This window comes from Zootermopsis nevadensis, unplaced genomic scaffold (genome assembly GCF_977971745.1).
Source record: "Zootermopsis nevadensis isolate Lab colony 2312 unplaced genomic scaffold, Znev_1.0 Znev_ptg000023l, whole genome shotgun sequence".
In the NCBI taxonomy this organism is placed as follows: Eukaryota; Metazoa; Arthropoda; class Insecta; order Blattodea; family Termopsidae; genus Zootermopsis; species Zootermopsis nevadensis.
The window spans coordinates 2,287,560-2,315,508 of record NW_028259155.1 but is presented as its reverse complement, the minus strand read 5'-3'; the positions used below and the strand labels follow the sequence as shown (position 1 = coordinate 2,315,508).

The 27,949-nt window shown below is 33.4% G+C and overlaps 2 protein-coding genes across 16 annotated transcripts in view; one reads left to right on the top strand and one right to left on the bottom strand.

Annotated features, from left to right (window-relative positions):
- Ca-alpha1D (Ca[2+]-channel protein alpha[[1]] subunit D) overlaps positions 1-26,414 on the bottom strand; it is an 88,325-nt gene extending 61,911 nt beyond the window's left edge. For 3 of the 14 annotated variants that reach the window (XM_087354700.1, XM_087354705.1, XM_087354712.1), the window contains exon 1: positions 3,228-3,474. In XM_087354700.1, coding sequence (XP_087210826.1) covers positions 3,228-3,252 — 25 coding nt within the window. In that variant the 5' untranslated portion in view covers positions 3,253-3,474. Of the gene's footprint in view, positions 1-3,227; positions 3,476-6,463; positions 6,649-26,170 lie in introns of those variants that run through there. The other 11 variants (XM_087354702.1, XM_087354704.1, XM_087354711.1 and 8 more) reach the window with 7 other exon arrangements.
- The window catches only part of LOC110839474 (DEP domain-containing protein 1A), a 104,218-nt gene that overhangs the window by 9,122 nt on the left and 67,147 nt on the right, over positions 1-27,949 (top strand). Inside the window, exon 2 of one of the 2 annotated variants that reach the window (XM_022083683.2) lies at positions 23,553-23,620. The gene's annotated coding sequence lies outside the window, so the exon portion shown is untranslated. Of the gene's footprint in view, positions 1-23,520; positions 23,621-27,949 lie in introns of those variants that run through there. The other variant, XM_087354721.1, reaches the window with a different exon arrangement.

Below are 27,949 nucleotides of genomic sequence, written 5' to 3'. Positions count from 1 at the left end.
TTGTGGTCTTGTTTGTCAGATACCGTATCATATTAACGCAGTTGTGTGCGGTCGCTTTGTGACTTTATGTGAGCTTGTAGAAATCAGCTACGGTGAAAATTTATTGATTATGTTACTGTATTTGCTACGTAACTGGTTATTTCCACCTGTGCCTTAATTACTGTCTTTGTTAACAGTAATTATTTTGCTACGAACTGAAATGTCTTCATAGGGACGCGTCTCATTACTGTATATCAGTGGTATTGAAACTTTTTTGTTCGCGTACCCCCAGATATAATTTCTCTTCAACTTTGTACCCCCAAAGTTGTTGGTGTATAATTCAAGTTATATATAGTATATAATCTACATCTAAAATAAATTAAATAAATTACATTACTGATTATTCAGTGTTTATCATAAAATAATATTTTTTTTAAATTTCACGTACCCCCTAAGATGTCTTCACGTACCCCCAGATATAATTTCTCTTCAACTTTATACCCCCAAAAAGTTGTTGGTGTATAATTCAAGTTATATATAGTATATAATCTACATCTAAAATAAATTAAATAAATTACATTACTGATTATTCAGTGTTTATCATAAAATAATATATATTTTTAAATTTCACGTATCCCCTAAGATGTCTTCGCGTACCCCAGGTTGAATACCACTGCTCTATATAACCTGGAAATACGCTGTAATGAAAATGTCTTGTAGATTGTCGATGGAAGGAGTAATCATCTGAAACGTTGGTAAACTAACCCAGAAAGAAATCATCTTCTTATTTGCAGTCGTGAGGACATGATATCTCACTCGATGAGATTACTAAACACAGGAGGCTGCGACTCCCGCCTCTCCTTTCTAATCCCTGCTACCATTATGTCCGTATTGATCTTATATGTCTTACCAAACGTGTCGTATAATTGCATAGCATTTACCCATTAATGATATCGAATATTAGACTGTTAGAAATTGTGTATTGTACTTCGGAAATACAGAAACTTTTACGCTTTGTAGGATTTTACTTTTCCAAGGCGGTGAGTCTGAAGATGGCTGTATTCTGGGTTGTTGTGCCCTGTAGTCTGGTAGAAGTTTACCATGTATGTAAACTTATACCAGACTACACGACGCTAAAACCCAGGAGACAAGCCATCTTGTATGGTAATTTCTAAAATTTGATTTGGAGGAATAATTGTTTCCAGATCTTAAATTTGAATTATGTAATATACAAATAATACTCCATGCACCACAGTTCCTCAGAGGCTGACACTTCAGTTGATAAAATATAATCCATTAGTTTTCTGGAAGTAGAATGTTCAATGCAGTGTTCTCAAGAACCCACATCAGGAAACTCCTGATCAACTTCGTTTGAATCTTTTCTAACGTCTATTTTGATAGGTTCGTCCTAATTCTCGCAAAAAATTCTCTCTTCTCCTGAGACTTTCCTTCTGAACTTTGATAAGCATTTCGAAATATCCCCCACACGTGCTAAATTTCCCTCCCATTTCGTCACCGTTTTCAATTTCAACCCACTCAGCGTAGTTCTAACATAAAAGTTTAATTTATATCTTTAAGTTTATTGATGTTTTAAGTAAAATAAAATCGATATACATAAGAGACTACGTTGTAAAGTTAATAGAAGTCTGACTTCGCCTTGTTCATGCTTTCCCGCAAAACACTCTTCAGAATTAATGTGACAAGGCGTGAGTACATCGAATACAGTGATCGTCTGACATGCCAATCACTTCTTGTATGCAAAACGGACAATTTTCTCCTCAAAACCTATAAATTTCTATTCATATTCAGCTGTCACAATATGAACTCGCGTATCGTTTCTTTATCTACGCATTTGTATATACCAGATAATCTATTTCTTTCAAGTATTTCCGCTGAAATTTATTCAGATCCGTTCCTACTACATTCTATATTCCATAATCCATCAATTTCGTAAGATTCTCACTGCAAACAGCGATTATTTCATTAATCAACGTTAACTATTTGATCTTCGTAATGGTAAAGTGTTGTGTTTTCTTCGCGGTACGGACTTAATTTTTAAATATTACTTAAGGCTCGAGCTTTAGCTTTAAAGGATCATTTAATGTTGTTATTAAATTATCTGGGACATTCAGAAATCTAATAATTTGAATCATACAGAAATTAACAAAAAAATATGTGATTTTATAATAAAAGTGTAATTTATCTAAAAGAAAGTCCACATGACAGCAAAATTTTTCACGGAAGTGAACTAACAGACTTTTTTATTACACCATATAATCTTATGGGAGATTACCAAAATTTCGGATGAACATATCGCCTTAATCTTCAGTGTATTTATACCCTCAAGATGGAAGCCAACACAAACCAACCTGATATCCAGTTAATTGTCTGCAAGATATAATATTTCCTAAAATATTATTATCGTTCATTATATTTTATTTTAGGTCCAGGTTTCTACTCAACGAAAAGAAATGTAAACGAATGCTTCTGTGTGTAACTAACTTCCACTTTTAACACATAGACTAAACGAACCAATCAGAGAAGTGAGACGGTTGTTATGAATTTGACAATTATACGTGGTTTCTCAGCGAGTAACTGATTTCGTACATCCTTCAGATGTAACTATCTGCTATTATCTTATTGATATATTAATTATTTAGATTCCAAACATAGTGATCTTCCATAATACCCCACACAATAGCCACGTGCACTTTGAAATTTGCACCAGACATGAATTGAATTATTTAATTCGTATATTGAGTCCCTAGCAAATTTTCCGCTGACGTCCGAAACGGGGGGTTACGGAAAGCGGTTGGCAGAATGATATAATGTGGTCACGTGAACAGAAAGTATTGATTTGGGCGTGGCTCTGGTGTGTCTGTGTGTGTGTGTGTGTGTGTGTGTGTCAACTTCACGTGCACGTTGGCCAATCCTTTCATCGAATGGTGTATCCACTACTTAGCCGGATGAAGTCAAAACGGCTTAATATTACTTTAAATAACATCCGAAAAAAAATATAGGTTAGAAATCGACATTTCTTAAGACCTCACAAAAAAAAATGTAACTTAATTTATGTTTCGTCTATTTTAATTTATATCGTAACCTTCATATTGCCCTGTAGAATTTATGGTGTAATCGAGTAGAATTTAATCCGGTTCCATGAAAACGCTGAGATAACCCGCACATTCACTAGCCTCTAATAATAGAAATGTAAATGTGAGACGAAAATTCTTACGTCATTTACATACCTTGGCCACATACCGCGGTATCCATGGCAGTTCCAGAGGTTGCCAGTTTCCGTCACTTTAAACACTACCTGGACAGTCCAATATATGTTAGATCGGGCATGATTAGTTCCAGCAGTCGGAGCGAGAGACGCTCTTAACGGGATCCTGACACACCCACGGCCCGGTTAACAGCAGGCACAGGCGTCCGGCCGGCACTCCCCCAAAACGGATCTAGCGTTTCATATTCTTTACCCACCCGACCAGATCCAACAACCCCGACGTCAAAACACAGGCGCCGAGACGCCTACCAGCCTGCGCTCTGTGCATCTCACAACCAGAGACATCTCTTGTCCAAGAAAAGAGTTATGCAGCTTCTCCAGATGTGAAAATAGAGAGCAGGACTAATCTTTCAGACTGGCTCCGACTATGCCCGTACGCGAGATTTGCTGTAATGCACAGAAATCACGACAAAATTATTATCAGAAGCGATGAAACAAATTGTTCATGGCAACTGTCAGTGTCACGGAATTATTATTATTATTATTAGCGTAGTACAAAAACTGAAATTTGACTGGAATTATCCTTTTTCATGTTGAAAAATAATACGATTTATTTCAGAATTATTCTCGCAAATATTACTGAAATTATAAAATTTATAATATTTATTTTTTTTAAAATAAACAATTCCAGACTTTCTTGGTCAATTAATCTTTTTTTTTTTTTTTTTTGGAAAAGAGAAAAGTTATTCGTAATTGAGTTTGTCATATGCTCGTGACACATCCAAGCTCCAGAAACAAATTCCATCGACTATATTCTCCGTGTGGTGGGGGATCTCTCAGGAAAAAAGTTCAAGGTCAATCCCTTACAAAATATGCGTCCAAATTTTGTTCCCTGTCCCGAGTACTCTGTTCTCAAAAACCATTAATCCACGCCTGTCCCTATAAGTGACAAAGATTTACACCCATACAAAACAACAGGTAGTTTATACAGATTTTATAAATTTTAATAATTTTGTTTCCAGATAATACACGGAAAGCAAAGATTTTTTTGACTTTATGGTAGTCAATTTATTCTGCTCTAACCTTAATTTTTTTTCTAAATATAACTGATTTGATACCCGAATTCCCCAAATATCTAAACTTTTAAGCTTAGTTAAACATTCTCGGGATACGAACCCCATACATCTTAAGTTCAACAGACACTTTTACCTGTGTGTACCCGGTAATGAAACGGACAGAGTGAGTGGAATGATAAGTGCTCGATTCAGTCTGAAAGAAAAATCAATATTTTGCTTTTCTATTATTCATTGACGTTGTGAGTTACGCACGGTCTACGTATACATCAATATTAACCATATCTCGAGTATTTTCATAAATATTCTTTTCAAAGGACTCTGTTAATCTCCTACCTGTTTAAGACACATAGGTTATGAAACATCCTATAAATATTTTGAAATATCCCAATTCTCTAAATGTATGTTTAATTAAATAAATTTACCTCATATTTTGTGACATCGATCAGCTGGGACACTTTATACCTCCTTTCCGGGTGAACAAATTGAAATTTAAGTTAAGGATATTAATATTTTAATATTTTCCGTCAAATCACAATTTTAATAAGATAATAAAATATAAAATATTTAAAATATCATTTCACGTTCGCGGAACGTGAAATGATATTTTAAATATTTTATATTTTATTATCTTATTAAAAAATTGTGATTTGATGGAAAATATTAAAATATTAACCTAATTCACAATATGACGCAAATATACTTACCTCAAGGATGTTGTTCATATTGAAATAATTAGGGTCTGATTAAGTCGTTTCAGACGGACGATTGTAAATTTATTAAATACGAAACAGCTGTCTTCTGAATCCATCATTTCTTTCAGTTAAATAGTAATGTATATTAATGTGTTTGTGCAACGAGAGAAAGTATTTCGCCATTACAGTCTTGTAGCGTTTCTGTGAAATTGACAGCGACATTTTCACTTGTCAGCAAAGATAAAATAGGATAAAGGACTGTCAGAAAGACATTAATATATCCACCCATGTATTTCACTGAAGTTTCTTGTAATTTCATTGAATACATTATTCAAATCAATAGCAAAACAAGTCGCTAAGTAAAATGTTTTTTTTTCTTAAAACTCTGTCTTGGTTTTGTAAGTAGCTTTCCATATTAAGTGAGGAAGGATTATCAGAAATGTACTACATTAATTAACGTTTTCATCGCAAAAAAATAATCTTAAATTTTTCATAAATTTATCTCGAGTCGGGTAAATCTCATACACACGCTTTCGAATCGGTAATACTTTTTAACTTCCAATTCGATAGGGTTTTTTTTTACATGCAATGCAGTTACCATAACTTGAAGATATTTATTTTTAATTGGAAATTGTTATGATTGGTGTTATAAACCTAAAACCATTCTCGTTGATCCGATGATAGTGCGAAATTGTCCCATACCACTAATTAGAAAATTATTATAATGATCCAATATAAACTGTAAGGCATCGTCTATTTAAAAAAAATACGAAATAATTCATGCATATGACCCGGACTAAGTTTTATCAAATTAAATATAATATGAAGATAACTGTTTACAAATTAATTTCTAAATTTTTGTCCTTAAATCAGAATGCATTGTATCGGAATACTAGCTACAAATTCTCATTTATGTAACCCCCCCCCCCCAAAAAAAAATGTCTTATTTATCTGTATGTATGTTCCACACATGGGATATCAGAGAATATTGTTTTTATGATCATTTATAGGACATATTTATGGATATTAATCTGCGTAAATGTTTAGGAGAATTTTAGATGCAGACATTTTGTTACAAATGCAATGAGAATGTTTACGTAAAATTAATTTCAAAAGGGAAATGTCAAAAGTGTTCAGTTTTAAAGTATCCGAGGGCCTTCCGTAAGTTATGAATCAAATTAATACGTAATTTTAATTTGTAATTTAATATTTCATAGTTTTGTAGCTTCAGAATTGGTTCCATTTAATAAGGCAATACAAATGTATGCAACCTATAATACAATACCAATAATAGAGACATATTGAAACAAATAATATATAGAATGTTGATAAATACGATAACAAGAGTAATTAGATAAATGGGACATATTTCAGATTTGCGTTCATTCTGGACACTATAATTAAATTAACTAAAATGTCACGTACATCAATGTTAAAACAAATATAGTCGGTCTTTGCAAACATACAAGTGTCTTTCCTGTGTAACTTACGTTCAACCGGCAGTTCCGCTCAATATCTGAAGTCAGTAGAAATGCAGCCGGAGATGTAGGCCTATTTGAGGGGAACAATCTGACCTTAAATCGTGGTCCTGGCGTCCTTCGTCCTCTGCTCTCACTCACTTACTGACACACGCCTGCGTATTGCTCACACAGACAGACAAACCAACCCCTTGTCCCTAGAAATGCCAAACGTTCATCAAGTGCATGGTTTAATTACGTCATGTAGCGTCACATTCACCCCGTGCGTCGAATTAGCAGTGCCTTCTGCTTAGACGGAAGTTCGCAAGGTGCATTTGATTAACGGTCTGAAGTCTAGATTTCAGGACACAACTGTATTCATACGCGTGAGAAAATTAAATCTTACAAAAAAGTTCTCATATTTTAATATTTTCCGTCAAATTCACAATTTTAATAAGATAATAAAATATATAAAATATTTAAAATATGACGCAAGTATACTACCTTATTATTATTAACCTAAATATTAACCTAATTCACAATATGACGCAAATATACTACCTTATTATTATTAACCTAAATATTAACCTAATTCACAATATGACGCAAATATACTACCTTATTATTATTAACCTAAATATTAACCTAATTCACAATATGACGCAAATATACTACCTTATTATTATTAACCTAAATATTAACCTAATTCACAATATGACGCAAATATACTACCTTATTATTATTAACCTAAATATTAACCTAATTCACAATATGACGCAAATATACTACCTTATTATTATTAACCTAAATATTAACCTAATTCACAATATGACGCAAATATACTACCTTATTATTATTAACCTAAATATTAACCTAATTCACAATATGACGCAAATATACTACCTTATTATTATTAACCTAATTCACAATATGACGCAAATATACTACCTTATGAAAAAAGTTCTCCTTGGATAGAGAAATGCGGGACAAATTTCTATTCTTTGTATTCCAAAAAGTAGGCACAGGGTTATCCAAAAAGACGTGACTCATCTTCAAAAACGTTAAATGTAATTCCTTAGACTAAAACAATTGAATATTACTTAACGGTGAACAACAGACATTTTAAACTTCACGTTGTTAACGCTTACTAATTTGTAATCGTTTCTTTCTAAGGTTGTCTAAATTTTAAGTCATGCTCGTTATTAATATTTCATTTCAACATTACTTAGCCACACCCTTAAACCCTTCAAAGCCCATCAATAACATTATATACCACCCTCTTTAATATTCAATAAATCTGCATTCTCCAGAAACAAATTATTATTTCTCTAAACGTCATTAATTAAATCTTCTCATGGTTACGAAAATTAATACGACAGTCTTCTGAGATAATGGGGCATGTAGCCTGGTAGCACTTTCCCGACGTTTCATAGGTGCTAGCTGCCTCAATCATCAGGGAGATATATAGATCTGAAGATAGCCCCCAATGTTGTCGGATGTCGAACCTAGGTTGTTTAGACCGCAACCAATTATTACCGATATCAGTAACAGTAATAATAGTAATATTAGCAACTTTTTAAATAACTGCTTACGTTTCAAGGTACGTTCCTTGTACCCGTGTTATTATTTTTATTAATATTCAAGGATTTTTACACTTTAATTAGAGGATCTAATCTCTTTCATTCATATTCTGTTCTCTTTAAAAACAAGTTATTTTTAGAAGACATAGACTTCAGTTCCTCAAAATTTAAGTTCTAACTTACCACATGGTATTAATCAGTAGGACGCCTTGAATACCTGCGTTGCCACATTTCATTTTAATTTGTACTTCGAGTAATCGGAATTGTGTGTAAGGCAGAAACTTCCAATGGATGCTCTCATTAATTCGAGATTTTCAAGACTTTGTTTGTTTTTTTAAAAAAAAAAAGATGCTTCCTAGAAGTGGACCAATCCAATTAAAATTTTCTCCGAATGTTAGACACGGCTTTTGAAATGATTACTGGAACACAAAGATTCCTTAATGGGGGGGAGGGGGGTATTTAAATGTGATAATTAAATTTTACAGAGAGTACTTCGCGTCGCGACAACAATGCAACTAGTTATTATTATTATTCAGTGTTCTGTGTGACGACAGGTCCATATGAACAGGATCCTTCCATCCTTTTCTCGGACTGGGACCTGTTCATATACGTTCTTGGCAGATGATCCAGAAGTGGTTTGCCATCGCCTTCTTCTGTGTGTGAATGGAGTAATTGTTGGGATGCCACGGAGGAAAACTCCGTGTTGCCTAGACCACGGCCTTGCCCAACACAAGTTATAAATTCGGGCACCGCCGGGAATCGAACCCGAGACCCCAGGATTACAAGGCCAGCGTTCTAACCGCTAGAATGAATGCATTTTTTAGTAGTAATTATTTCTGGAAATAATTAAAAAATGATTTCAATGATTTGACAAAGGAAATGATAGGACATTTATCTGCGTTCCGTAGCCAGCATCCCAACGACTTGATTCGGTCGATTTATTTACGTTTATTCTGATAAAATATAGAGCCATTTATTACCAGTTCTGATTACAAAAGAAATTCCTTTCTGTTTTCAAATAGAAACACATAAAAATGTAACCGGATATAAGTAAAATTTTTATGATTGCAAAGATTAAAATTCTTTATGAGTGCGTTTTTCAGTTCTGGTTTATTTAAAAATGCTATCAGTAACTAATAGATGACTTCTTTTGACAGCAAGCAAATATAGTCGCCGAAGGTCGTGCATTTTAATAGTATTTCCGAATTGTTTCTTTCAGTAGGAGTTAATACGGATTTTAAATTATTCGTTTCACAATTACAGCTTAAAAATTATATAACCCCAATTAACGTTCCCGCCAAACTCAGTATGTGCGAAAACATTTAATATATTTTGTGGAATTGATTCGAACTGACTCATAAAAATTCAATAACAGATTCAAAAACCACGATCACAGTTTCCAATAACGTGTATGAAATCAGATACGTCAATGTAACACGCATATGACTAGACCCTTAACCCTACTTATGACATGAACTTCAAAAGTATATACAAATAAAATACAGCCATCACAACAAATTTATCATTATTGTTTACGTTTTGGGCTACAAACATCTATAAACGTTTATCATTATCAACCAAATATACTTTACATGACACGCGAGTTATCTCAGTTAAGATATTTCTGTTATTTATGAATCACGTGGTATATATTAACTGTACCTGCAATGATCTTAATCATATGAAATATAACCTTAATAAACATAGAAAATATGCGACGTAAGATATAAATAACATAAATGACATTAACTATGATAATTAAAGTGTCATATGAGGTAGGTTATGTTTGTCTGGTGATTGTAGACGTTCGCCGAAACATTCTAGCCGGAAAGGTAAACAATAATGCGAAAATATTTCGTTAATTATATTTTAAATGAGTTTGATTTTTACACTTTGCATACAATTGAAATAAAACATAGAATATGAGCTAAAGTTTTGTAGTATTTCTGTGGCGAAATAATTTTTTCGTGAAAATTTTATTGTCTTTATTTGTAACACTCAAGTTACAAGATGGCTGGCTCGTCATCAGTTGTATTAAATACGTTAATTCACTTTTAAAATACTTCCATTGTGGTGAATATAATTATAACAAAGCAGAAGTTTTTCTGCGGGAACAGATTCACGCGCCATCTCTGTGTCAACTCTGTAATTATGTACTAAATGACCAGCGAAGACGAAGTTTCAACCAACCAACAATTAGTTTCGTGATGATATTCGATGTTATTTTGTTATATAACCCCTCGTCGACTCTAAATCTGTCGATTACTCTTCTGTACAATTTTTCGATATTCATTGTCGATATCCTTCATCTGTCGATTATTTTAATCGCCCGGCATTCGTAAACATAATTCGCATCTAGAAGCTCTTCACAATTCAGCGTGTACACAGAGAACACTCCATTGTTCGTCAAACCAGTAGTAAGTTAAGTGACGACTTATTTATATCTTAATTTTTACGATAAAATCAGTGGCCATGTCTACACAGTCATATAAGTTTAGAGGCCAAGAGTAGTTACAATAATGGAAACAAAATTAAACATTATTGTTGATTTTGAAACTGGTAAAAAATAAACGGTCATTAGAAATGTGGAAACAAATTTCTCTGCTACTAAGAAATCTCACTTAAATAAATAAGGCTTTTATCCAACCAAGTCTAGATTATTTTTAAAGATGTCGGCGATTCAAAACCTTGAACTTCGAGATTTTAATTTCATTCAAACATCAACAATTTTTTATCAATTTAATTCTATTCATATCTATACGTAAGAAATCTTTATTAAACTAGTCTAGATTTTTGTGTTTTATTTACCCGAAATGTGAGTTTTATTATAAAATTATTATTGCCCCAAAACTTGTCATTTTAACATACGATTTAATACTTCCGTTCTGTCGATTTTTTTCAAGAATCGATTAAAGGTGGGAATCGATTGTTTCTTGTTATTCTTGTTGTATGCACGTCGACAACTGTTACTAATCTGAGGCCCGTTTATCCTCTGCGCACTGCGCGTAGCCCTTGTGTTCTGCAGGAACGAACTATGATGTGTTTTTCCTCCCCAGACGAGCAGAAAGCAACTGTCTTGTTCTTATTTTGGCCGCCTGCTGTGAGTTCCAATTTCCATTGCGATCCAGAGCCAGGTTGGATTAGTCCATTTTGTATCGTCCCATCCTCCCTTGTGTGTCTCTCGTCGTGTTTAGTTTATTGCTAATACGAAGATAAAATTGATGTAAACGAACCTTTGTGTTATTCACGAACCAAAAGGAAAATAAATGAACCGCGTAAACAGAGGAATAAAGAATGCGTGATTTTGTAACACGGCACTTATTTCATGTTTATAATTCTGCTTCGTTTTAAGTCATAGCTCATGCAACCACATAACCACTAAAGCAACCTTTAGCAGAGAATTAAAGACAGCTTTCTTCTGAGCTGTTAAGGCGTACACCGACGTTTCAGAGGTACTCGCTTCCTTCATAATCAGATCGATAAACACTGATTATGGAGTACATAAGTAGACCTTGCGATATGAATGTGTGGAATGTTAAAAATTCATTATAATAAATTGTATTAGAAAATGCTATAAAATGTAAAGGGCAGAGACTATTTGGTAGACCTAAACAGAGATGGTATTATAATATTAAAAATTACCTGAAATAAATAGCGTATGAATATGTGGACACTATAATGCAAATTTAGGTCGTATAAAAGGCAGGGGATTTCTTGGCTGGATAAGCGACTATAAGTTTATCAAGGACGGCTTGTGTTTCTTACCTAAAATTACATTCGTCCCCTTGAGAAATCGCATATCTCCTATTTATTTAATAAAAAATAATGATTTTTGAAATAGATATAATAATTTTTAAAAGATGCTTTTACATAGAAAATTCTGCTCATAGAATGAATTTATAACCCCCCCCCCCCTTCCGACTTTAATTTCTGCCTGAATTCACTTGTACCAGAATAAAATTATGTCTAATTTCAAGCACTTTATACGTACGACCAAGTGAATCATAAAGGTATAAATTAGCTTTCATAAAACGATGTATACAGATAAGTTTAGTGTTTAGTAAACATGTCAAAAATCCCACTGCAATGAAGACGAAATACTGTATCATGGTTTATTTAACAACGCTTTTTTTTCTTTCAACTGCAAATGTTCAACGCCTTTGGGTTATGCAGTCTCGCACAACAACCGTCATACACTCTTATTTTAAAACATCGTCGCTTATTAGATTTATTTATTTATTTATTTTTCCGTCATAAGTCTCGTTCCATATTTTATTTTCTGTAAATGACTGTACTCCTTAAGAACATCTTTACAAAGGCTGTTGGCTATGGAGTAACACCAGCAACTGGGTCTTAGACCGTTAATGCACGGCATTACATTGAGGTACCGCTCTGTTTCCATACCGAACACTTGAAACAAGACAGGCACAAGGAACATTAATAGGTTTTGCAGGAAAATAAATACGAAGGCACTTAACATTGATCCATTATTAATTAATTGTATCAGGTGTATATTTTAACCACCTAGACTGAAAATAAATAAAAATTAGTAACTCTCATATATTTCTATCTAATCTCACTTAATTTATTTCTGAATTTTGTTATTTTATCTGTTTAAACTGGGACACAGTATGCAAAGTCATTGTACGTATTCAGATGAATTATTTTATTTTTATAATATTTTAACTGTAACAATTCTCCTCACGTAATTTTAATTGGAAATACAACATCAAAATATTTGAACGCTTATAAATTTACGCATTGAAACGTATAGAATTTATAAAATTTTATGAACTCGCAAAATATATAATAAAGCAAATGTATAGCTCGCTTGTCTTTTTTTTTTCGATATAGGCCTATAAGATGTTCGTACCGACTCTCAAGAGGTACTGACCTTTAAGATTAATACTGAGAAGACTAAGTAGATGTGGGACGACGCTGAATTACTTAGCGTAGAGACTGTGATCGTGAGGTATGCAGTTTAATCAGATATGAAGATGGGCACCTACTTTCAAAGGTCACAAGACGGCCAAAATAATTAGGGGATCGGAAAGGACGTGGTAGTAAGCAGTTGTGCCCTAATTTAAACTAGTCTTTATTAACACTAGTTACAAATTTTATCTAATTAATCGTATCCGACACCATTTCAAAAAGTTCTTATTCAGGAATCACCATAAAATCAAATATAAAATAACATGATAGACCATTATAGTAGATAGTGTAATTGCGTCATATTTTGAATATTATAACAATTATTTATTTTAATCCGTCTGATCACAATATTTAAAATTTCTTATAATTAAGATAATAAAATATCATTGATGTTCCATATCGATTGATCGATTTACATTTCGGAACATTTACACAACATGTTTCGGGTTTTTTATAAAACCATCATCACCTGATGAAATGTAAATCGATCAATCGATATGGAACATCAATGATATTTTATTATCTTAATTATAAGAAATTTTAAATATTGTGATAAGACGGATTAAAATAAATAATTGTCATTATAGTAGAATTTGAGGTTCTAATGGCTGTCTTGTGGGCTGTTACGCCGTGTAGCCTGGCAGAAGTTTACCGACGTTTCGGAGATGTTTGATGCCTCATTCAACAGGACGATAAGTCGAAATTAAAGTTGTCTGAGCAAGGTAATATCCGCTACATTTTATAAATATATTTATTTAAAATTCATTGGTTAAGAGATTATTTAACTTACAGGTGTTCCAAAGTTAATAGTTTATATTTTTGTGACTATAAAATGGGGAAAAAAACTCGCTGGCTTTACAATGCATTTGCTGACAAGTCATAGCCTTCTATTTAAAACAATGCTGTTCTTTCAATAATAAATTTCCGATAGGTAAACAAATAAGAGAAGACAGAACACAACGTTTAGAACATAAATTCAAGGATTTTAGTGACAATAGCGCGAAGTGTATGTAAATCACATTGAGAATTGCTTGTTTCTTTTGCGAATCAAAAGTAGGTAAGAGTTGATGAATAAATATTATGTTAAAGAGATACGCTTGCTCTGTGACGTACTAGTACGTTCAAGTGGCCCGCAAAGTTTACATAACCACCATCATACATGATATGATACTCTTTTTGTATCAGCTTTGAGCATTCAGAATTCAAAACGTGCCAACTGGAAACTGTATATATTCTGCTATGGATTAAACCTTTCCAGTCTTGTTGCTTCAGTGATCTGAGAGCCTTCAAAGTGTAGCTATTTGTGGGCGAAATCTACTTAATACGGGGCTCTGAACCATTTCAGTAATCGGATTAATCGAAGGGAAGAAAATATTACTTTTAATAAATACTCCGAGTTACAATTTTCCATCCACCATTTATTTTAAACCTTTTGATGTTTTATATTATATTATATTATATATATATATATATATAAGTGTGATTGGTCGATTGTGGGAGCTGTGTGACACCAAAAATATATCGTTAATCGAAAATGTAACCTATGACAGATCGATAATCGAAATATCATTAATCGATAACATCGTAATCCGAGGGACCACTAGATTTTTTTTTTTGAAATAAAATTTCTTCGGAAATGTTGTCCTATCAGATTACTGCTGATAACATAATTGTAAGGGGAGAATGCGTTCTTCAATAAGACGCCCTTCCACGCTACATTCATGGTGTTTTAAACATCTGCCCGTATATTTTAACGTGTCTAATCAAATCGATGATTACATCGTAGACATCAAATGTAAAGAACTTGCTACAGGAGTAATAAACACTCGCGTTGTGATTGAGCTTTAATGGAAGAAGTTAAAAGAGTTTCATGAGACAAAAGCTCACGAAGAATTTTTAAAATCTAATATAGCCACCTCGGATTTCGAATTCCTCGATAAGTTAAACACCCTCACCACTTCAGAGAGGATTTCCTGACCAGATTTATCCCAAATCTTATGTTTCTTTCTATTAAATCGGAGAGCAAAACCAGCTCAAAATAAACGAAATTAAACCTCAACACTTAACCTTACCAGCGTGAGTGAATGGCTGGGAGGTCAGAGACAATAAACAAAAGCAGATTGCTTGAGATAAACTACGCTCTTCACTTGAATGTGTGTAACAGACGAACGGAGCCCTGAGGTACACAAAAACAGTAGTTAAGGTCCCGGTCTGGTAGAACTGCGCCCTTGGCCTGTTTCTGCACAAAGCGTCTGAAAAGTCCCACAGAAAACGATTCAAGTGGTCTAAGATTCTGTTAAAGTGGAGGTCAGTTTATGTTCATTATCATACGTCTACCGGGGTTCGATCCCCGACGGGGACAGAGGATTTTTTCCTCTAGCCTCTGGGGCCCACCCAGCCTCCTCTACAATGGATACCGGGGGTCCTTTCCCGGGGGTAAAGCCGGCCGGGGCGTGATGCTGACCACTCACCCCCCCCATCTAGTGCCGAGGTCAAGGAAGAGAGGAGCTATACCTCCACTCCCCCCCCAAGCGCCTACATGGCGTATAGTGGGACAAACTTTACTTTTATTATCATACGTCTAACAGTACCATAATCACCATACACCTCCTATCACACCTATCATATGTGGAACAACGAACGACAGTGGTAATTTTGTACAGTCTAGAAGAGGATAACTGATATTTAATGGACATCTGACGAAGGATTACATTTAGAATATTACATTTGAATTTATATCGATTATACACCTGAAGATGGTTCATTGAAAACCGAAACATGTCGTGAAAAAGATGATGCTGTAATTGTAAATCGAACATTTCGATATAAGGAGCATCATTTTAATATATTTTAAATATTTTAAATATTGAATGTTAATTGTAGTAATAATATTTTAATATTTTAATATTTAATAAAATATTTTATTGTGATTAGACGGTTAAAATTAAACAATTGTACAGTCTGCAAAGTACAACATTCATATCGTATAAATGAGGATGAAAGTAACAATTTAAAAGACATTTTACGGGCAACTAGAATTTTGAGTATTTGTTTAGATTACAATCTATAATTATATTATACTGACATACTGTTCTATAAAAAGTGTTATTTTTTTTTCCTAAACAGACATTTTCATGATTGGTTGATATTCGTCATAAGCCAATCCAACCAAAATTCATCGGTAGTCTAACTCTATGCGATTTAACTATCAAGTGGTTTAATGTAAACAGAGGTCTATGACTTAGATCTAATTATGTAGGTTATGTCATATTTGTGTTTCGATATATATGAAGAAGTTTTATGAAGTGCAATACGTCGACTGTTCTATTTTCCTCCGTGATTATATAGGTCAACAGGTTCCTAACCCAACTTTACTGGCAGTAACGAGTGGTATACAGAAGTAATAAGAGAGAAATTATAACCATCATTCTTTCTGGAACATAAAATAGTCTTCGCGCACGAATACATTCTTCCGAAACATGTGAACTAACAAGCTTCCAGATGTCTCACAAGGTTCCTTGTATACGCACAAGTAAGTTACCCCCCCCCCCCCCCCTCCTTAAAAAAAAATTATGTTCTTGTCTCCATAGTCAAGAGCGGTGGTGAGAAGGGGGGGGGTAATTATTTTTACTCGGGGTCAGTAGGTTCCATTTCAAAGTTACCGTTGACGACAGACATCACGAGACAAATTCTGAAATTTAAAATTTATTCAACATGAGATACTTATTCGTGTGGACCTGACATAATTTAAGTAGGCCTATTATAATAAAGATATTTCAGTTTTATTTGTTTATTTAGGTTCTAGGATTCTAACTCTTTTTTTAATTTAATTTTTTTTTAATTTTTTTAACATTATTTATACTTTAACATTGATCCAGACTGGATTGATTCCTTTGATGGACCGCGTCCTTCAGCGAATTCCCCTATACGTTACAATTACGTGCTTGAAGGTGTTCCGATGCTGTTATGACAGAGTAGCTGGGACGAATACGTGGGTTCGACGTCCGTTCGAAGTTAAAGGAAATGTGATCAGAGAGTTTGGGAGATAGCATATAATGAAAAAGCATGTACTGTCCACACACACAAAAGAAAAACATTTCGCTGTCTCAATTCCTATGTCGGTGTAATGTCTTTGGTTCACACAGTATATGCTACAACAATTTTGATTACTGAAGAGTTAAGATGGTTCCTAACCTCTGAATCATTATCCAATGTAATATATTTCATGTTCTCAACAAAACCGTCAATAGATAACCGGATTTTTTTATCGAAAACCGATAATTCGCTGAAAGGCCAATATTTATATCCTAGCCACTTTTCTACGAAGCTGTAGCCAAAAAACCACTGATTAAATCCATTCGATACTGAAGTACACACAATTTCCACGTGCGTTCTCTCCACACCTTGGTGTTGTTAATGGAACTAAATGTTCCATATAGCCTTGAAAGACTTCTTCTATTAATATATCAATAAATCAATAAAAGCCAAAGTCTACTCCAGTGTTTTATTTGTTTATCAGAAACTGATCGTTGAGAGAAAACTATAGTTTGGATTAGAGGACCTTGGCTTATGTTTACAATCGTGGCCACTAGGGACTCTGGTCCTATTCTCTCAGCTCGCCAACGTTAACAAGGGGACTCCCATTTTTCACATCTCCGTTCCCCCATCTTTTTATAAGTCTTTCTTACCTTCCCCTCATTTTAGATGTTCGGGGACGAAAAATGAGGTATATAAAGAGAAAATTTATAAAATACATGTTGGTGTTCGTCACCAGAAACTATCGAAAAAATTCAATATGTAACTCTTCAGAATCCGTTCATCAGTACACTTGTTACAGTTGATCATATTTCTCTGAATAGGGATTTTTTTTTCTATTACCTACCGAGTTTTACCGCCACGGTGGTCTAGCGGTCAGAACACTAGCCTTGTAAGCCTGGGGTCTCGGGTTCGATTCCCGGCGGTGCCCGAATTTATAACTTGTGTTGGGCAAGGCCGTGGTCTAGGCAACACGGAGTTTTCCTCCGTGGCATCCCAACAATTACTCCATTCACACACAGAAGAAGGCAATGGCAAACCACTTCTGGATCATCTGCCAAGAACGTATATGAACAGGTCCCAGTCCGAGAAAAGGATGGAAGGATCCTGTTCATATGGACCTGTCGTCAGACAGAACACTAAATAATAATAAGATGAGGTGGTCTAGCGGTTAGAACGCTGGCCTTGTAATCCTGGGGGTCTAGGGTTCGATTCCCGGCGGTGCCCGAATTTATAACTTGTGTTGGGCAAGGCCGTGGTCTAGGCAACACGGAGTTTTCCTCCGTGGCATCCCAACAATTACTCCATTCACACACAGAAGAAGGCAATGGCAAACCACTTCTGGATCATCTGCCAAGAACGTATATGAACAGGTCCCAGTCCGAGAAAAGGATGGAAGGATCCTGTTCATATGGACCTGTCGGCAGACAGAACACTACAAATAAATAAAATAACCTACCGAGTTATTGTCAACGCAGAAGACAGGTAGTTCTCTGACGTACTAGAGGTCAGAGCCATTCCACTATTATATGTAATATACAATAGATCTGTTCATACTATTGATTATCTGTAGTCAGTGTTGACAGAATATCATACTTCAGTAGTTATAACTAAATAACCAGCCACTACAGAATAACATTAATGTTATCGTCTCTCGAGTTAAACGAAGCGATGTAAATACATTGTATTTTTTAAAAAAAAACGTTTAGAATTCTCTGTTTTCTCAGTTAAAAGTTTTTAATGGACCCAAGATATGGCTGTAGAAACATCAGTTTTGTGCTAACAATTACGTGTCTTACGTTTTATGACGTTGTTGCAGGTATCAGCAAAATTACGTATCCTTACTACGACTATTGCTGGTAGTGTGGCTTACAGGCTGATGCTTTGTATAATAATGCCAACCACGAAGATTACGTTTATATTACACTATTTCGAGACATATTTACCTATTAATTTGGGAGGAAATTGTTTATAAAACAAATGTGTTTAATACTTTAATTAGACGAATAGGTTTTAATTGGAAATTTACATATATTTTAATATTTTAATATTTTCCGTCAAATCACAATTTTAATAAGATAATAAAATAGAAAATATTTAAAATATCATTTCACGTTCCGCATCGAATGAAACGTGAAATTATATTTTAAATATTTTCTATTTTATTATCTTATTAAAATTGTGATTTGACGAAAAATATTAAAATATTAACCTAATTCACAATATGACGCAAATATACTACCTTATAATTTACATATATTTTTTTAAATTTTATTGTGATTTCTGTTACAATATTGTTCCTCTAACCAAACTGCGCCCTTGCAGATAGGCTACAATTATTATTTTTGTTTAACATGTAACACTGATACATCTGCGTCATTGTAGTTATGTGATTCTTATTTTTGGAAAGACGTAAATCAGGCTAATATATTATGCGAACGCAGCATAACTCAACATTTCTTCCTGGCAACAACACAAAGGATGTTATAAAGTGAACTAGCAGTATGATTGGCAGCCCTGTTGACCACATTTTATTTGTTAAGTTTGTCTTTCTGCTGTTGTAGAGTGAACCACGATTTTATGAAGTTGGATTACTACTTCAAAAACATTAAACATTTTACAGAGCGAAATACGATAAAGAGTTATCTAGTTTAATTCATAATTGTTCCTACTTTATATTTTAAATTTTCCTAGATCATATTTCGTCTTTATCTTATACTCACCTAAAACACCTCATGTGCAGATATATGAAGTGAGATTGAACGAATAAAGGTAAAAGAATTTATTGTCCAAAGGAAACTCGCTTCTGGCAGAAAGTGTATAGTGTAACAATGCACTTCTCGCTAAAACACTGACGTTGCGTCATGGTCTGAAAACGTCGTATTTGTCACTCCCGTAACATTCGTTCCCGGGGGGAAATGAGTCACAATTTTAGTCAGAGAAACCTAATTTTGACCGAACACGAAAAACAGTTACCTGAAACTTGCATTCAGTCAGTGTTACGCAGATCTGATTTGTAAAACACAAAACAAACTAAACTAGACAACAAAACTGAAATTCGTGTTGTGGACAGTAAAAAGTTAAATGAAATATCTTTAGGGCATCGAGTTCAACTCAGATCAGTTATGTCATTGATAATCAGGAATATGTTTGCATATTGTTCGTATAATGACACATTTTAATATAAATAAATGTAGAACTGGAACCCTTTAAGTTTAAATATATATTATATACACTATAAACATAAAAGTTGTTAATCGTAAATATATATTATATATACTATAAACATAAAAGTTGATAATTGTGCATGCACTTTAAAGCATATATACATGATAAAATATGTTCAAATTGGTATTTGGTAAATATAACAAACAAAACATTTTTGCTTTTCTTATTGTACGTAAAATGGTTTGCTATTTGCGTCTATAAAAATGATACAGAAAATTTTTGGGAAGTTGTGTCAAACACTGAAGCTATTTATCATTGATCGCATTTGTACTAATAAATTTGACTCAGTTGTAGAAATATTTGTAGATTTAAATCAGAAGTTAAGTTGAGAAATTTCTAGAATCCTCCCTCAGTCCAATTTTATCTTGCGAAAGTGGAACATAATTTTTGCGATTCAAAATAATCTACAGTTTATTTAAATCAATGATTGTTTCTTCTCTATCATTAATATTTGGAAGGATTTAAATGCTTATGGTATTTGGAACTATATTTTGAAACATATGCCACATTTAACTTCTGAAAACAAAAATTCTATTTAATATACAACTGTCCCAAAAATTTATGCACCATCCTGACGTATGTAATGTATGTATACATGTATTTTGGAACACCCTATACTTATATGTATATAAACACGTTTAGAAATATCATGTGTTTGTGCATAGAATAATAATTCACTGTCTTGGCATACGGATTTTCATTAGGTTTGGTATTGGGAGATAATACTACAATTCATAGCCACATTCCAATTTTGGTTAAAATCAGACAAATAATGATAATATCTTAGGATCCTTAAGTGAGAAACCTTCAGATCACGTGGGGGAATCCTCCGTCGTCTTTACCTAGGTAGGAATAGGCCAGAACGCCGTCCACTCAAATGTCATTAACCCCAGACTGGTCTGACACCGTTGGCTCGATTCGTAACTATCAAATTCTGGTGAACGCTCCATGTTTTTGAAGCTGTGTGTACATTTCCTAGTTTCTTGTAGTGTAAGCGTACTACATCCCTTAATTTATGAATATAATGCCATATATTCAGGGTGCAATTGCATTCTACCACTTTTTATACAAATATTTGTCTTCAAGTATACAATTTATTTATCCTTGCAATGGGGGAATCCCCCGTCCATATATTCCTATAAAACTTCTACATCGATTCATTGTATCACATAAGGACCATACATATTTTTGATTAATAATGTTTAGAAATTAAACATGATATAAAATATGTTTTATATTTCCCGAAAATTAAATTGTTACCAATACTTTTTGATGTACAAATTATCAATCTGAATTTCTGTACTAAAGACAGTTATTATGAAATTCTGAACAACTTCTGATATTCAATTATTGAATTATGTTCTTTGTATTTGGAACATTTATTTAGGAAAATACACGTGTTTTTACTCACACACATGTAACTGGTATTAACTGGGCCACGAAACAAGACATAAAAGATACCTGAACAAGCTAAATTGTTAAAGCAATTTGGCAAGCGGTTAGACAAACATTTAATAAAATGTTACACGTTGGAAGAGGCCAGACATATAGTTTTGAAGTATTTTTAGAACAGAACTTCAAACAAGGTTCCTGAGTCATATAGGCAAGTGAATTGCATAAGTGAGAACAGTAATTTCAAATGTCGGTACAAATTTTCTGAAAAATGATAACGAAATTTCTGATAATTTTCTCTACTCTGGAATCGAATTGAAGGGCCCAACCCAAAAATCTAGGTGGCTCCAGCTTAGACCGAAATTTACTTTCAAAATTTTCCATACATAAAATGTATCACCCTATGTACTGATGGAAGAACCGCTTGGCTGAAGTCATTAGTGCCACTGTTTAGCAGGAATTTAAATTTAAAAAATTGTTAATTTTGATTTTCAAAAATTTGTTAAATTGAGACCAAGTTCCTTTTCTACTGGAACCTCAGTTCTAACCGTTTTCAAACAATAAATAAATTACTGTTTTAATACATAATATATTGTAGAGCATAACGAATGTCGTAACTATGTTGTTTTATCCTCTTACGTCTTTTGTATTTTAAATTTTAGTACTAGTCCTAATAAAATATAATCACTCAGTTCTGACAAAGAAACTGAAATAAATATTATTTAAACTATTTCATGTATAATTAAATATGAACCTATAAATTAATGTATCTGCATCTAAATATTGCAACTCCCTTCGTTTTATATATATTTGGATGCTAATAGTACACACTAACTGTATGGGATTACTTTACACTAATTAAAACTGTTATGGTTGTGTTAATATCACATTTTCATCTCGTGGTTCGTGGCTCAAAGAGAATACAGGTATTACACATTTTATATCTAACTGTGAATGTAAACTGTTTACATTTGTTTTATTCGTATGTATATTAACTAAACAAAGTCGATTTAAGTGTCGTAATTTGGGGGGGGGGGGGAAAGTATAATCGATATTAGCGTACATTTGAAATATCATCAATATCTCTACCTCTAAGATATTAAACAAGAGTTGAGGTTATGATTCCACGACAGTTTCTTTCGATACAAAATCTTAAAACAGGAAGAATTTAAAGATCTGTAAAAACTGACGTCGTGGAACTCTTAATTATTCAAAAGTTTACAAGAATTTTACAGTGTTTCTGCATCTTGGGATGCGTCTAAATTTTATCTCTCTAAAATGAATCAAAAGAGACTGGAAAGCTTTAATCCTTACATCAATACACACATATTTAAACTACGTTGTTTGCGTCTTTGCGTTTTAAATTATCCTATATGGAAAAGAATTATATTATACAAGCCCTACCTGATTAATCAGAACGCAAACGTAGATCACAGACGATGAACAACACAACCTTCATTACGTTCGTACTCGTTCTTTGCACGACAAACATAAAGAAAACTCACATAGGGTTAGTCATGTCTTCCCGTATAATTAAACTCCAGAACCTCTTGTCGGAATAGGATTAAATCTGATACGGAAGTTGTGACATTGAAAAGTAAAATCGATAATATCAACATATCGGACAAACAATCGTTTGAGGTAGGATCGAAACTAGCGCCACTTGCAACAGGGTCATTCAGTGAAAATATAAAACAATAACATGGTGGCTGAGTAAAAGAAAAACAAAACATGATTTTCACTGTTGGAAGAGACTAGCTTAAAATTACGTAGCTTGTTAAATAACACACCTGTGTTATTGACGATTGTATTCCTGGAATAATTTTAAAATTTGCGCCGTCAGAATGGTCATGTTGGTACTCATGTCTAGTGCAAGATGGCGTGCTGATAAATCGCTGTTGTTGAACTTGCGGTGTAAAAGTATTTTTTAAGGTGTTTATCTTACTATTTTACAGTCACAGTGTGTCAACATTGGAAGCCTAAGACTTGTGCAGAAATCGAATGAAGACTTTGCAGATAAGTCGTAAGTAATACTAATTGATCTTTTTGAATTGTGGTTAGGAGAACACGTGCAGCCAACTTCGGGTTTAAGTGACATACTAGGTTCATGTGTGTGAACTCTGTACATAGACCTCATAACACAATTCTATCTTTTCACAGTCGACATGAATGGTCGATTTGGTACTTTGAAACTGAATAATGAAGAAGTTAACTTTTACTACATTTATAACTTGGTTATTTTAATGTGTCTTTACTTTGTTACTGATAACAAAGTGATACTTTTACTGTGTTATATCAAGATTCTCTGTTTAGCTCATTTGTGTTTTAATTTCGATAAAATTACGCGTTCTATAATATTAATTGGGGAACATAATAATAGTTAGACCAATTAAAAGAATGTTAGTATGTCATTTGACCTGGGGTTCTGGCCAAAAATAACTACCTCGGTATTTTGATATTACTTAATTTCTAAATGCTAATAGGTAGCCTAATTGAGTATGTAATAAATATTTTTTAATGCTCCAAACATCACAGAAAGCATGGAGTTATATATTCAATGGTCAAAGCTAATTTGTTAAAACTATTTAAATTTATGTTGTAATTTTAGGTCAGTCTCCCTACTGACACTAAAACACACTGAAAATACATTTTAAAATCTGTTTTCTATTTTATCCTCTGAATCATTTGTTTATTAAAAACTGATTTTTGCCATGGTAACAATCTCAAATATATGATCTTCACTTTGTTGGTGTGTAATAACATTCAATTACCTATTTCTAAGCAGGGACCTTAGAGCTGTGGACATAACTGAGTTAAAATATTTAGATATTAGTGTTACATTCCCTCTATTAGGAAAACAAGCGAACAAATGACTAAGGCTTATGATGAACATGATGACTCATGCAGCATCTTTTGGAAAAGTTTTCCTAATTAAATTTTTGTGGCAGAATATATTTCTTTCTCTTTTAATTGTTTTAAAAGTTAAGAAGACGATATCAGATCTAAAACTTCTTGACGATGGTGAAGAGTCAATTGAATAAACATTTTCTTGGATATTATCCATCGTCTAGTAAATATAAAACGTAAAACGACGTTTCGGAGATGGTGTGGTAATGCCTTTTTATTCTGGGACTTTCACTTTTTACTTTGTCCGGAGATAGGGATTAGCTCTATCTAGTGGGCCCAACTGTGTAGGAACCTGAAGACGGAGATAGAGTCCCATCTCCGAAACGTCGTTTTACGTTTTATATTTACTAGACGATGGATAATATCCAAGAAAATTTTTATTCAAGAAGACGATAGATTACAAAAGGCGAAAAGCTACCCGATCTGTTGTAGCGTTGTAACAAAACTAGTAAGTGTTAGTTTTATTTATAGTCGCCCAAGAACGGGCTGAAATTATATCGAAATTAATAGATCGTGGCTTAAATTTGTCACGACCAATTATTGGCTCCGTGAAGTTGATTCGTTCAACGTAAATCCGAGCAGATCTAATTCAGTCACAGTGCACTTATACTAATTTATAGACGTACCAGCTTCGAATTTCGCCCAACAATTCTCATTGTAACTTGTCGTAATTTTCAAAATAATTTTTAAACCACTGCAAGGAATAGTATAATAAAGTATATCTCCCATCTCACAATTTAAAAATCCTCGCAATTCTGCATTATAAAAAATATTGCACGCATTCTTCTCATAGTAAATTAAAATAGGGAGATGAAGACATTTAATGTTTTTTGTTATTAATATTTAATAGCATTATTTTGTGTAATATTTTTTTCTCCATAAGAAGATTAAACAATACCAGATAATAACACACCACAGCGTTACGTGTATTAGTCTTGTAATTTTAAAATAAAAATGGCTTCGTTTAGGTGAAAATAAAACTCAGTACAGAGGGCAAAAATACGAAATTGAAAGGAACTAGATATCTCCGTAAAGAGAAAATATCAAATTGTCCCAAGACTTAATTATTATTACTCATTTCAAAAGACAAACGTAATATTTATGATAAATTAAATAAATATCGAGTTTGATCTTTACAATAATTTTGTATTAGAACATAAGTTGTTTTGCGTTCTAACGCACACCCAAATGTTCAGAGATACGACACATCATTTGACTTTTTCTTATTTCCTTTTTAGACACATCCACCTTAATATTTTAATATTTTCCGTCAAATCACAATTTTAATAAGATAATAAAATATAAAATATTTAAAATATCATTTCACGTTCCGCATCGAATGATCGATTTACAAATTGGAACATGTCGTAAGAGACGTTCCAATTTGTAAATCGATCATTCGATGCGGAACGTGAAATGATATTTTAAATATTTTATTATCTTATTAAAATTGTGATTTGACGGAAAATATTAAAATATTAACCTAATTCACATTATGACGCAAATATACTACCTTAGACACATCCACCTGTTAACACACAATTTTAAACGCCAATAAGCAACTCCTTTACAGCAATTTCTATGGGAATTATATATTTTAATAAAACAGCAATGGAACACTGTTTTGTGTTATACATTTAGTTCAAATTAAATTTATCTCACTTACCATTTATTTAGTATAATCATTTTCTTGGTGTTACTTGGTTCTTTGGTAGCGTCCGGAAGACCACTGTTCACTTGCTTTAAAATATAACAAATATTGAATATCTAAGCGAATAACTTTAAAATAAAATCACTACGTATGTATTTAATTACGTACGTATAAGCGGGTACGCACGCACTCACGATATACGCTCTTCGACGCTCAAGACTAAGCGTCTAGGCATCAGGAAACACTGAGCGAATGAAGAAGGGACTTTTGAAACTCTGACCGGCTACTGCCTCTCCCGGCCTGGCCGAAAGCCAATACTGCTAACACTGACCCAGTCTTCAGTCAGAGGCTGTGAAACAATTGGCCTTCTTCTAACAAAAATCTCGTATTCCTTAAGGCATACATAGACGTACCTCACCACAGCCAACAGGGCAACTGACCTTAATCACCCTGCTGGTTCAAAAAGAATTTAAACCACACCCCCCCAAAGTAAACACAATAATCTTAACCAAAAATAGGTCACGGCCACTTCTAAAACTGCATCATCACACTGATACACGTATTTGGAAATCACATTATCATAATTAATTAAATTATTTAATTAATTAAACTTAAAATGGCTTTGTCCTGAGTAGTTGTGAAGTGTCTGGCAGACGTTTACCGACGTTTTAGAGGTGCTTGCTGTATCTTATGATCAGGGCGATGTGCCCTCTGAAATGTAGGTAAATTTGTAGCAGATTATACGGAGAAACAGCCCACGAGAAATCCGTCTTATTATTTAATTAAATGAACCGTGATTTTGTATATTTTAATCAGGAGATTGCTTGATAGAGAGGTAAGTTGGCAGCTACAAGGCGTAATACAACAACAACAACAAAATAATGACCGCTTTTTACTATGTCTCTTCTATCTTGTAATTAAGTCATGATATTCCTCAGACTCGAAATTTTCTGAAAAATTATTTAAATCACGTTTTCAAGGACGTAGTATTAAACGTGCGGGGAAAAAAAAATCGAAAACTGACATTTAACATGAGAATAAATATTTCGTCAAACGCAGATTTGTCAACCCTAATCATGTTTATTACATTCACATTTAAATAAAATGTTAAGTGTAGGTATTTAAAATGTTAGGATGAAGAGCTTTCAGGTTTAAGAAGAAAAAGGCCTAGGGACTTAACACAAAACCAAGGGAGAATAATTTTCACGAATTTTCTGGCACGCGGCCCTCATATCTAGAGTATAATAAAGTCTGGAAACTGAGTGTAATATTAGTTTCTGTGATCTGTGAGGGGGGGGACCCAGTAGACGGCGTGCGGGTTGTCTAACTGCAGGCTGTCTTTCCCCTCCACTTTACTGCACTTTTGTTTTGTTTTCTTAGTGCATGTGCCCTCCCCTCTCTCTCTCTCTCTCACTAAAAGAACCAAAATTTTACTTCTATTCTAATTAAATACGTTGATTTTTACAATGCACTGATAATTAGGCTGTAATTACAGGCTTTATATTTCCTTGTCTTTTTCGGTACGGACTGGGTACTTCAGAATACGTGTTAATTATTTATATAATTATTATTATTATTATTTAGTATTATTTATTTTATTTAGAATTATTAAATTGAATTATATTACTTAGGTATCGTATTTAGCCCATTTGCTTGTGAAATATTATTCAATAAATGAATAGAATTATTATTAATATGGTACATTTATATATTTAGTTTAATTTGTTTGTTTTACTTTTATTATTATTGAAATAAATTAATTATTTATTATATTTTATCCTGTACTCTGGTTTA